This window comes from Limulus polyphemus, unplaced genomic scaffold (genome assembly GCF_000517525.1).
Source record: "Limulus polyphemus unplaced genomic scaffold, Limulus_polyphemus-2.1.2 Scaffold3375, whole genome shotgun sequence".
In the NCBI taxonomy this organism is placed as follows: Eukaryota; Metazoa; Arthropoda; class Merostomata; order Xiphosura; family Limulidae; genus Limulus; species Limulus polyphemus.
The window spans coordinates 31,122-42,332 of NW_013668985.1; the positions used below are offsets into that span (position 1 = coordinate 31,122).

At 33.2% G+C, this 11,211-nt stretch overlaps 1 protein-coding gene across 3 annotated transcripts in view; it reads right to left on the bottom strand.

Annotated features, from left to right (window-relative positions):
• The window catches only part of LOC106469248 (KAT8 regulatory NSL complex subunit 1-like), a 55,413-nt gene that overhangs the window by 23,162 nt on the left and 21,040 nt on the right, over positions 1-11,211 (bottom strand). For all 3 annotated transcript variants that reach the window (XM_013929719.2, XM_013929720.2, XM_022397713.1), the window contains exon 3: positions 7,655-8,487. In XM_013929719.2, coding sequence (XP_013785173.1) covers positions 7,655-8,487 — 833 coding nt within the window. The remainder of the gene's footprint in view (positions 1-7,654; positions 8,488-11,211) is intronic.

The following is an 11,211-nucleotide window of genomic DNA, read 5'->3' on the forward strand; positions in this document are numbered from 1 at the left end:
GTGTGTGTGAATAAGGTATGACATTTGTTGTGATTGTCCAACCCTAATTTAAACATATGAAACCTATCAACCATTTTTCATTTTATTTATATTAAGAAGAGGTTAACATGGTATATCGTCACTAATTCACACTATTTAAATCAGTGTCCATATTCACCTTAAATGTTAAGTATATTTTTTCTAAGAAAGATAAATAAAAACAATCAGCTGCAAGGACAGTTCACATGACTGACTACAATAATTCAGAAAACTTCTTAAAATGACAATGAATCATCATCCCATAGTTAAGGTGAATTAAAACATGTATAATCATATCTAGCAGTCATCCAGGATATGTTAAACTATTCTCTGGCTTTCATAAAACCCATCACTAACTTTTTCATTCTTTAACTGCAAGTGTCATTTCTTTTGCTTAGCAACAGATTTAACACTTATTATAATTTTAATCATTTGCAAAACAACTGTTACGTTTCTGATTATAAATGAAAATATGTTACTGAATTAGCAAGATTTTTGATAATTTATCAAAACAAAGGAGTTGTAACAGCAGAAACAGCATTTTATTTAAACATCTTCAAAAACAAGAAATATATACTCAGTATTCATTTAGTAGACAGATAAAATACTGATACGGTTAAAGACTGCAGTGTGACAGTCGGCTTCAATCTTATTTAACCAGTACAACGTGTTTGCTACGACGTCAACAATATTGACGTGTTCTATGCGGGTGACTCATAGCAAGCTAGCCGGTTGCCGGTGGTGATACTGTCCGCCATTATAGCATCGGACTTTCATCTGTTGGAGAGCCATTGGATGCAATTTTCCCTCAACCCATCCAACTAGTCTCAGATACAAAAATAGCGAAACAATCCACTTTTCCCGTATTGTGTGACATATTTACATTTGTAAAAGTACATTTGGGCAGATTTACCACTATAAAGCAACAGTCCAGCTGTAAACCTGGCTCCTTCAATCAATCGATATTAATACATTAAGTACAAAATTCGAAACTAATGCTGTGAACATAACGATTTGCACAAGTAAAAAACTAATCGAGTTTAGACTATACCATGGTTTCTTTACAAATAAGGACATCGTAATTACTAATAAAAGTAGTTAAACTGCTCCACTATTCGCTGATAGAGAATGGGCGAGTCTAAAATTAATCCTTTATCCAAGCAGATAATGGTAAACTCAAACATTTAAGGCTAAGTTTAGTTTTCGCGCATTCAAAAGTAAACTTTATGGAACACTTTGGTTATATTTTTTAGTTTTACTTTATTTCAAAAATTCTTTATTAAAATTTCCAAATAAAAAATATATTAAGTATTGATTAACAATCATTTTGTATTGTTAATCTACTGTCGAATTATTCCGTTAATTGTGTAAAAACTTGATTTCATAAAACATCATGTGTTCATCAGCTCAGAATATTTTATTCTTATCGATAATATTGCGGTCTTATTCTGCTGTTGAATGCTTTGAAATTATCGGTTTAGTCAAATTCAATTTAAAATAAGCAAGTAAAAACATTATTTTATAATATAAGAGTTATACAATAATTACTCGACGAATATTACAAGTAAATGCAAATAAAGACATTATATAAATATTCGTAACATTTATTACCGTGTAACGTAGCAACAGTCAAAATGAAAATTACAGTTGTAGAGTATGTTTCATTTTATATAGACATTTCTATTATTTATGGTTAGACGGATTCTTTTTTTTTCACGTGATTAACGCGTAGCTTAATAACTAGAATTTATTTGAACGGCTAACGAAACGATTTGAGCGATATAAAACACGAGTCGGGCAAGAACAGAAAAAAGGATCATTGAGTTAGCAAATATTTTGTTCAGCGTATTATTTTAATTTCGTGAATACCGAGTTTGTATTTTGACGAAGTAACACAGATACCAAATCTACTACAGATTCAAGAAAATTATCAAGTGATTGTTCAGCGTTATCTGTATAGTTAGTCGAAGAAATAAAAGGTTTTTTTGACCCGGAATTAGTATCATTTTCTACCAAATAATTCAAAAGAACCTGTCCTGTAACATTAATAATAACAATAAACGGATAATACGCACCTATTAAAACGTAAACCGTATTATAATTTTGATGTAAGCTATCCGTAAAACACGCACGTAGTTGTACTTTCAAAGAATCCGGTAGGATAATTAAGATACGACTACTTAAATCTAAAAGACATTATGCACGCTGAGGAAGTACATTGCAACTGTTAGTACAATTAATATACCTAGTGCTTATGTTACTCGTATATAGACAACATGTAACCAGTTTAGAAAGCTAACGGCTACATAAAAAAAACATTTCTCGCTTACAATGTATAGATTAAGGAACAAGACCAATCAACTGTTTTGAAAATCTCGAAGTTCTTAATACAATTGCGTTCTACAGCACACAAAATTGATTAGCTCAGTGGCTCTCTCTTCGGTGTGTTAAAGAAAAACGCAGAAAAAAAAAGTGTCATTGCAATTCATTACTATTTCAAGACATTCCGATTTGTAAAGCAGTGGTCTTCAGTATATTAACGCTAGTACAAAGCTTGTTAAATGTTCACTATTGGGCTTGTAATTGTAACAACTTCCAATAACAAATTTAGCGGTATGACTCAAGTTATATTCAGACCCTGTATTTAACTGTGCATCATCAAAAACGAAATAAAGTCGATATTTCATGGCTGGTTTCTTCAAACAGATTACAGCAGAGATACTTGTACATTGAATTTAATTGCGTCGCGAAGTCACTTTCACCTGAAGAAAAATATCTAAATATGGGTAACCATTTATCTTGTGATAAATTCAAGAAGAACCCTAATGATGATGTAGCAAAAAACAACCTACAAACTATTACTAATCACCTTGATATTTCACTCCATAAGAAGAGGGGGGCGTTTGGAATGTAAACGACGCATTTGCAAGAATACAGAATTATTAACCGGTCAACAAATCTTATTAAGTACTTTTAAATCAATGGCAATATGCTGTTTAATAATTCGGAGATGCTACAGGGGTATAAATATTAAGAATTCACCCAGTGGCGGATCTGGGTGCTGAAGGAGGTCACGTGAAAGAAAATGCGCGATGCGCCCATATTACAAAACGAATAAGAAGTGAAACAAAACCATTAGTAACCTTCATCTTTGAATATTTGTGCCAGGTATTTTACAAAGTAATGTTTAAAAATGGTGTTTTTATTACTAATTTTGTGGCTTAATTTGAAAATTATTTATTCTCCAATGGTAGGCTTTTCGACTTTCATAATCTGCGCAGAAAACCATTTAGGTATTTTACTTAGTCATGAGGCGACTGGTGTAAACCTATTCTGATAGGCCAATCCATCGAGAAAGTTCCCTCGTATCCCAGTAGACTTACCCTAAGAGAAACGATCTAAATGCCCAAACAAACAAAAAAGTACTGTATCCGCTTAGTTATTCCAAGCCTTCAAACAGGCCCATCAGGAAAAGTATGGCCTTTAGTCAGGATAATTTAAATTTTGGAGGGGAATTATCGGGGCGCTTTTACACAATTACCTACTTTATCATAGCCATTAAGAAAAAGAAAAAAAAACGCACCGAAATGTTTTCGCCGACTAGAACTTTCGTCTCAGCCAGTTTGTGTTTATCTCCCTGTTAATTTTTCAAGAGTTGCTGTTTGCCACTATTATCACAAGCTACTGTCTTCCGACAAATATTAGAGAAGCAGTGAAATTGATCATTTGGTAATAGCTGATACAGTTCACGACCATTATTGTCTACACAAGTTAACCACTGGTAGCAGAATCGTGTTTTTTGTACATTTTACTTTCCTACATTAATCTAAAAATATGGAGCTTGTTATTAAAGAGTCTGTTTCAAGCACCACTGCCATGGACACGCAAACTGTACAAGTAATAGAACACCAAACCAAGTGCATTTATGTTAGATTAGCATTAAATTAATGTCTATTGAAACTACCATAGTTATTTCAGGATATGACTGAAAAGACACAAAAATCAAACGTGCAGCTAAATCTTAAGCAAACAGTAACCACAAAGCGCAATTTAGCAAAAGCTGGTGCACATGCTTTAATTTTGAAAACTCAAGATGTATCGAGCTAAATATAGGAGCACTTGGTCGTCCCTCATGAATAATGGTCATGTTTACACTAAAATCACAAGAAAGCAAAGACAATTTACTCATCTTGCAAAAAATCCTTTTCTGATGACATCCCTATACAACCAACCTATTCACTTTAGTTTTTAATTTCACAACCAAGATCATATCATTTCCTAATCCTCGAGTGGGGCGAAGGAAGACTGCTCTATCTTCGAGCACCCCGATGATTAATTACATATATATCTTTTAAATAATTAATTTTCATAGAAATATCTGCCATTAGTTGTGCGTTTTTCGATACGTTATGTATTTACATGTTGAGCTAAACCAAAGATGCTGTTAAAAATTTGGAAAAATAGGAATTATGCCTAAAAATAAGGAAGAGTAGGAGCTTCAAAAAGTAAGGAAAGCGAGTTGCATAGGGAGTCCCATGATTCGTTAAATTTTCCCACATTTATGCAGTTGCTTTTTGTTTTTAATAGGTAGAGAATATTTTATCCAACACGAAACGTTGTGACCATAAAAAAAGTGTAGAGTCATCTCATGCCTCAAATACATGCTTTCTTTGAATTACATTTTTAAGTACGTACAGCGACCATGATAATTTAAATGAGACGATTTTGAAGAAATTAAATTTGGGAAACACAAGTTAACCAATATTACACATTTTTGAACACAAATATACTTTGCTGAGAACTTTTTTTAGTAATAGTAAGAAAAGATCACCTTTACGAAATTTAGGTATACTTATTTTAAAAGTGTAGTTACCTTATGGGACCTGCCACTATTGTCATAGTAAACCTTTATGTTATGTATCTACACATTCAAATTATATAGCAATGCTGACAAAGCATATATAAAATTTCAAAGTATTCATTTTCAAGAAAAGATGACGGCCAAGTTTCACTGCTCATTGATTCACAGACTAAAACCACCATCACACGGGTCATGTCTCCCGTGCCCTAACCTCCCTTAACATATAAATACATCAAAGTTATCATTTAGATACACGTCACGAAAGATAAAACTTTGAACGGTTGAGAACAAAGCTCGGATTGCTCGTGCAAACAGCCTAGTAAGTAGTTAAAAAACCCTTGTCATTTATCAAAAGTCAATACTCGATGAATGCGCGAACAGTTAGTTCTTGCTTCGTCACGTATGACGAAAATAATACAATAACAAGGGAGTTTGGGGTTTCGAGTTCTTATAAACTTCATAATATCTTCTTAAGTTTTATTTCTTAAAGAGGAGAGAGGGAAAAAAATCGATAAATGGTAGACAAGTAAACAACGTACGATTCTTGAACAAACATTTTTAGAAGGTGTTTCAAAATGCACTCAGTATGGATAGATAAGTAAAACAAGGTTATTTGGTTAATCACATCAGATTTACCCAAGTATGTCGGTCAAAAAACCATAAGCAGGCTTATTTAGTTTTTGATTTCAATAATAAACAAAAATTAATGCTTTCAAGAACTATAATATACTTGTAAGTAACGTTTAAATAATTTTACAAGTTCCACACAGCAGTTTATTTTGTATGAATTTAATATGTCCCTAAATCATGCTTCCTTCCCCCTAGCTAAGAATACTCCCTTCTAAGTGAGTAAGTTCGTTCTCAGCATGAAAACTTTGGAAACCGAAACAAACCCTCGCACCCTCTGTTGGCGCCAATCTGAATTTTTACGTTAGCTACGAGTCTTTAGCCTCTTAAACACCATCGAGGTATATGGGTTTTTATTTACTCCTTCATGCTAATTCTTCAACGTCCAAAATTACATCTATATTTCTAAAAATACTGTGTAGCCCCAAACTCCACTGCTCTGAACCTTTCTAAAATTTATTTATCTTCAATATACAGAACATTTCTTTCTGGCCCACTTACACAAGTATTCTATAAAACACTAACCCTGTTTATGTACACACAAGACTGAAGGTAAAATTCATAACAATTTATCCGCTGATTTTAATTTTCAATAAATTTTATGTTATCACATTTTTGGAATATAGAATAAGTTACTACTTAGAAACGATACAAACAGTGATGACTCAAAGTAAGATGTTTTACATGGTATTAAATTTTTTTTTATCAGTATTTGCTGACACACTACATACAACTCGATTTCGTCACAACTCGCCACGTTTTTAGGCACACTTGTGTGCGTGTGGATGAACACTTTCAGTTTAGATGTACAGGTTCAACATCATGTAAAGGTATGATAATCCACGTTGAGTACATGCGGACTCATAACTGAAATCAATGTTATAAAACTGCCAATATATAATAAAAAAATAGATCCGTTTCAACTACAAATACATTTTCTCCTATTTTTTAGTGTAAACAAAGTAAAGCTTTTCACTAAACTTGCATTCCTAAAAAACTAATGTCTTTGTCGTTAATGGTGCAATCTTAAATATAGACACCTTTGAAATTTACAGTTTTTATTTTTCTCTGTAAATCTGTGTCGATCTAACAATAGGAAAACAAAATAAATTTTAAACTTCATGTTCAATAATGAGTTTTAAAGAAGTGTACATTACTCCATTTCAGCGAGGAGCTTTTTTGATTTTGTTAAATGAAGTCGAACAGAAACTAACGTCATTTCTGTACTGAAGGAGCATTTCAAAACTAAGATGTAAACAGTAAAATAATTTTGAAAACGCATACATACGAAGTCTAAAGTACATTCTGACATTACGAAAAACATTTTAAAATTATTCAATTCGACATTTATAAGGCTCATTACGAATGTTAACTACTATATTGTAATCTTCTCAACTAATCTACAAACACTATCACACCGTGTATTACAGTACCGATTATCTTATAGTATCGAACTTGTAGTAACGCACGCTCACAAGCCAATTTCAAGTATTAAAGTAGATGAATAATCGTTAAAGCTTAGCGTGCCTATTTGGCTTTATAAAGAAAACATGTAAGTTACGATAGAAAGGATTATCAAATGTTATAAATTGTTTTGAAGTGACATCTAGATGTTCTACACCACAAATTAATACTATGCAAAGCTCTCGAAGTATTTTTTTTGTTCAGAGTTAATTTAATCATTTTTTATTTAATGTTACCAGCATATCTCGTCGTGTAGTTAACGTTTATTTACCATATCTATTACTTTTCCAATTTTTACTTAAAACTCCTTTGTATCACTCCAATAATTTATACAACAGACCACCACTACCACTTCGATATATAAAACAGTTAAAAAACATTGAAAATAATAAATACAGAAATAAAATCTCTTAAATGTGCGATTCATGTAACTACACAACGTCAAAACATTAGCAAGTTCAGAAACATTGGCAAAGGGCCAACTATTCAGCTTTATTTTTATCAGCTGAAAGTAATGAAAGTATGGCGTGTTATATAAAGTTCAGTCTTTTGTTCTGTTGGTTTATCACCACTTTACCAAAATACGACAAGACCCTTATAAAAGGTACAGAGGCTTTAAATTAGTTCTTTGGATATCACTACAACAGCATACATTTCACAATTAAAACCAGTAAAACATCCTACCTTGTGGAAAGGAAAGAACTTGGTGGAATGATGGGTCCAGGAGGGCTATACGTTCAGAGACGGGCGTTGTTTCTGGATCAAACGACTGAGTGTTATTAAAACGGCCTCCGCACACAATACACGGCAACATCTCTCGCTGGCAACTACAAGTACATCTTACCGATGATAACCTGGATGCCTTACGACTCGTCTGGTGTAGATCTGAGATTTTAAAAATCTTCCTCTTGTTGAAGTTCATAAGCGGTCGTGTCCGGCTAGCTTGGCACGTGCTACCCACGAAACTTGGAGTTTCCTTTTTAGTCTTAGAATCGCTAGCATTTCTGAACTGAGAAAATGGAATAACAGGCGTTAAAACGAAAGGAGGATGAAGTGGACTAGAGTTGGGACAAGAAATCAATGGAACAGGCGCTCCAGAATCACTTTTGTTTTTTGTCATTACTGACGAATCCACAAAGCCGTTGACTTGCTTATTCTCGAAGCTTGAAGTCCCGCGTTTTTTAGCCACCTCAATGGTACTGTTCTCCGAACTTTTTTCAAGTCCAGTTACATATGCCGTCAACTCGTTTCGCCTTTCTATGTTGGCGATTTTCACTTCGATAGGCGTTAGTTTTCTGCCAGACCGACTTGCGTTTTTATTAGTCACATTATCATTTCCAATAGGGCAGCCTGGCACACCAAGAGAAAAGCATCCCTTCGCTGCCCGCAGCTTTCGATGTAGCTCTCCCTGCTGCCGAATTTTGTACTCCAGATCTGAAACCTGAGCCTGCAGCCACGTCCAACGACTGGCTACACCAGACCGATCCACTGTCCATTTCCAACCGGCTCGCCTGTGACTTGGGTAAAAACAAAAATCATCATAACTAACAGCAACAGGAAAAAAAAAAATGATTAGCCGTTCTGTAAAGCAACAAAGAAACTAAATTTTAGTCTATACGGCGGGACGTGTAAAGACTATTAAACTACGAAGCGTAAAAACCAAATGCAATGACGGAATTTAAGGTGTATGATCTTAAAAAGAATTCGTATATAAACAACTATAATTCACCAGTCACACAAGACACCCATTTTCAGCACAACATTCATTATACAATTAATGTTGTCAGTTTTCCAGTAATAGCTGTATCTGAGATTAGGGGCGAACGTGCTTTTCATTCAGCTAATCTACAATCGTCAGAACTTCAAGCTTAAACTAACGAAATGGCACAGTTTTATCATCCCTAGTATAGAGCTTTCAAAAGGCCCCTGGATTATTCTTTACTTTTACTCACAAGTTCTTAGAAATACTAGAAACAATAAAATTAAATGGTAAAAGGGTTCAGATAAAAGGCTACTAAAATGTTGAGTAGGTATTTTAAGAAGTTAACTGTTTTCCGTTTCCAAAGTCAAACTATCAAGGCAATGTGACAACCGTTAAGATACAACAGGAGTAAAATATTTTTTGCGTGGTCATCAATTTATGCGTGAAAAGTAGAGACGCTAATCATTCTGAACACCTGTACCAACTCTTCCATGGTTAACTTAGCTTCATAAATGTGCCACTGTAAGTTTGTATAGATGAGGTATTTACCAGAAACTCTACAGTGAAGCATTCAAGTTGTTGTTTTTTTTTTTTTTGTCAAGCTGTGCCATGGAAATAAAATAATTTATGTTATTAATTTTGATCTTCAGAGTACATAGTCAGCTGATATTCTTTCTACTTTCAAGTGCAGGAACATTACCTTCCCCTAATCACGAATAACAGCATAAAGATTAGTTATAGTAACAAAGACAGTATAAATATCACTTGTGAAGATCTACATTAGATTAGGTGAAAATTAATTTTTGACAATCGTGATTAATAAGTATTCCTTTTACAGCTATCTTTTGAATTTTGTGCAAAGTTTTTACCAACGAATAGTGGGATTGACCGTCACATTATGACACCCCCACAGCTGGAAGGGCGAGCATGTTTGGTGGGACGGGGTTTCGAACCCGCGACTCTCAGATTGCGAGTCAAGCGCCCCAACTACCTGGCCATGTACAAGTATTTAAATAGTATAAAACTTTATAATACATAAATACATCATCCGGGTTACCGAAGTAAAACAATTTTTCAACCTGTTATATTCTTTATAGGTACATACGTTTATAGATATTTGTTTATACGCCTACGTAGTATTAAACTTTTTGGATAAATTAAGCCTTAAAATCTAGGTAGCTCCACCTGCTGTTAAAAATATTTTAACTGTTTAATTCTTTTTTTTAGACTTGCAAGAGTGGAGCAGCTCGTAGAGATTTCTCTATCCGCGTTGAAAAAAAAATTATGGAATTTCCCGGTGGAAAATTTACATCTTGAAACAAAACATGTATTGGGTCACTTTCGATACTGATAAAAGCCGATAATTAGCGAAATCCACTTGAACTTTGAACACCACAGGATTACCTTATAAAACAAGGTAATGCGACAGGTTAGTCTAAGCTATGAATTCTTCTACATGAAAACATTTGTATGCAGAAGTTAGTCAATTCTTATTCGTTAGGCCAAATGAAGTAAAAATACGGCGGTATATATCGAAATGATTCTTATTCTGAATATTAATACGGTTATGAATTTTAAAATATCTTGGTGTTCGAATTTTTGTTGACGGTTGACAGAAAACTTTCGTCATCAGTTCCTTTTCTATACTACCAAAAATTGAGCTAAAATGATCAAATTCAATTACACAATTTGACAAAAAAAAAGAATATCAAATAAAAAACAACAAACAATTATGATTGCGTTATGTCACATTTTAATTTTGATTATTAAAGTGGATATTTGTAGAATAAGAATATTTTGGTTTTCCTAAAACTGCAACAACAAAATTCTCTCATTGAAGTTTGATTTTATAATAAATGTAGGTACTAATGAGAAAGTTGAGAAAAGAATGAAAGAAAAAAAAGTGTTATTTTCATATCAAAATATTACAAGAGATTTACGTTGATTAATTTACAAAATCAGAAATACCAAATGCAAAACCATCCACAGAAAATTACAGAAACCATTATTAATAATCTAACTCGTAACTGCTATTCAGTTTCAATTAATCATCAGAATGATTACTAAAATTTATGCACTCGTATTTCCACTAACTAATTAGTAGCTTTCAATCTGAAGACATCAGCGGGTTTCTATACGGGATGGAAAACACCACGAAAAAAAAATGCAGCAAAGATGTAAATATTGGAGGCTAAACAGTCTTTCAGTTGCTTTTTTAACTTCCTTACGAACAGAAGTGTTAGTGTTATAAAATTTACTGTTCAGATAGTAAGTTAATAATTACTTCAGCCGTTTGACCAGAATTAACAGTCTTTGGCATTAGTGTATTTGAATATGCATTCCATTAACGAGTAATTTAATAATTAGCAAGCAGTTACATCGAAAAAAATCACTATTACTTTATTAAATGAGAGTTAAGTTTTTTTTTTTGTTTTTTTTATTTTTAGACGAAATAGTCACTATCAGTTAGTTAGTAATTATCCACTATCTTCTTACAAATAAAAGAAAGTAGGACGACATACGACCGGCCGATTCTACG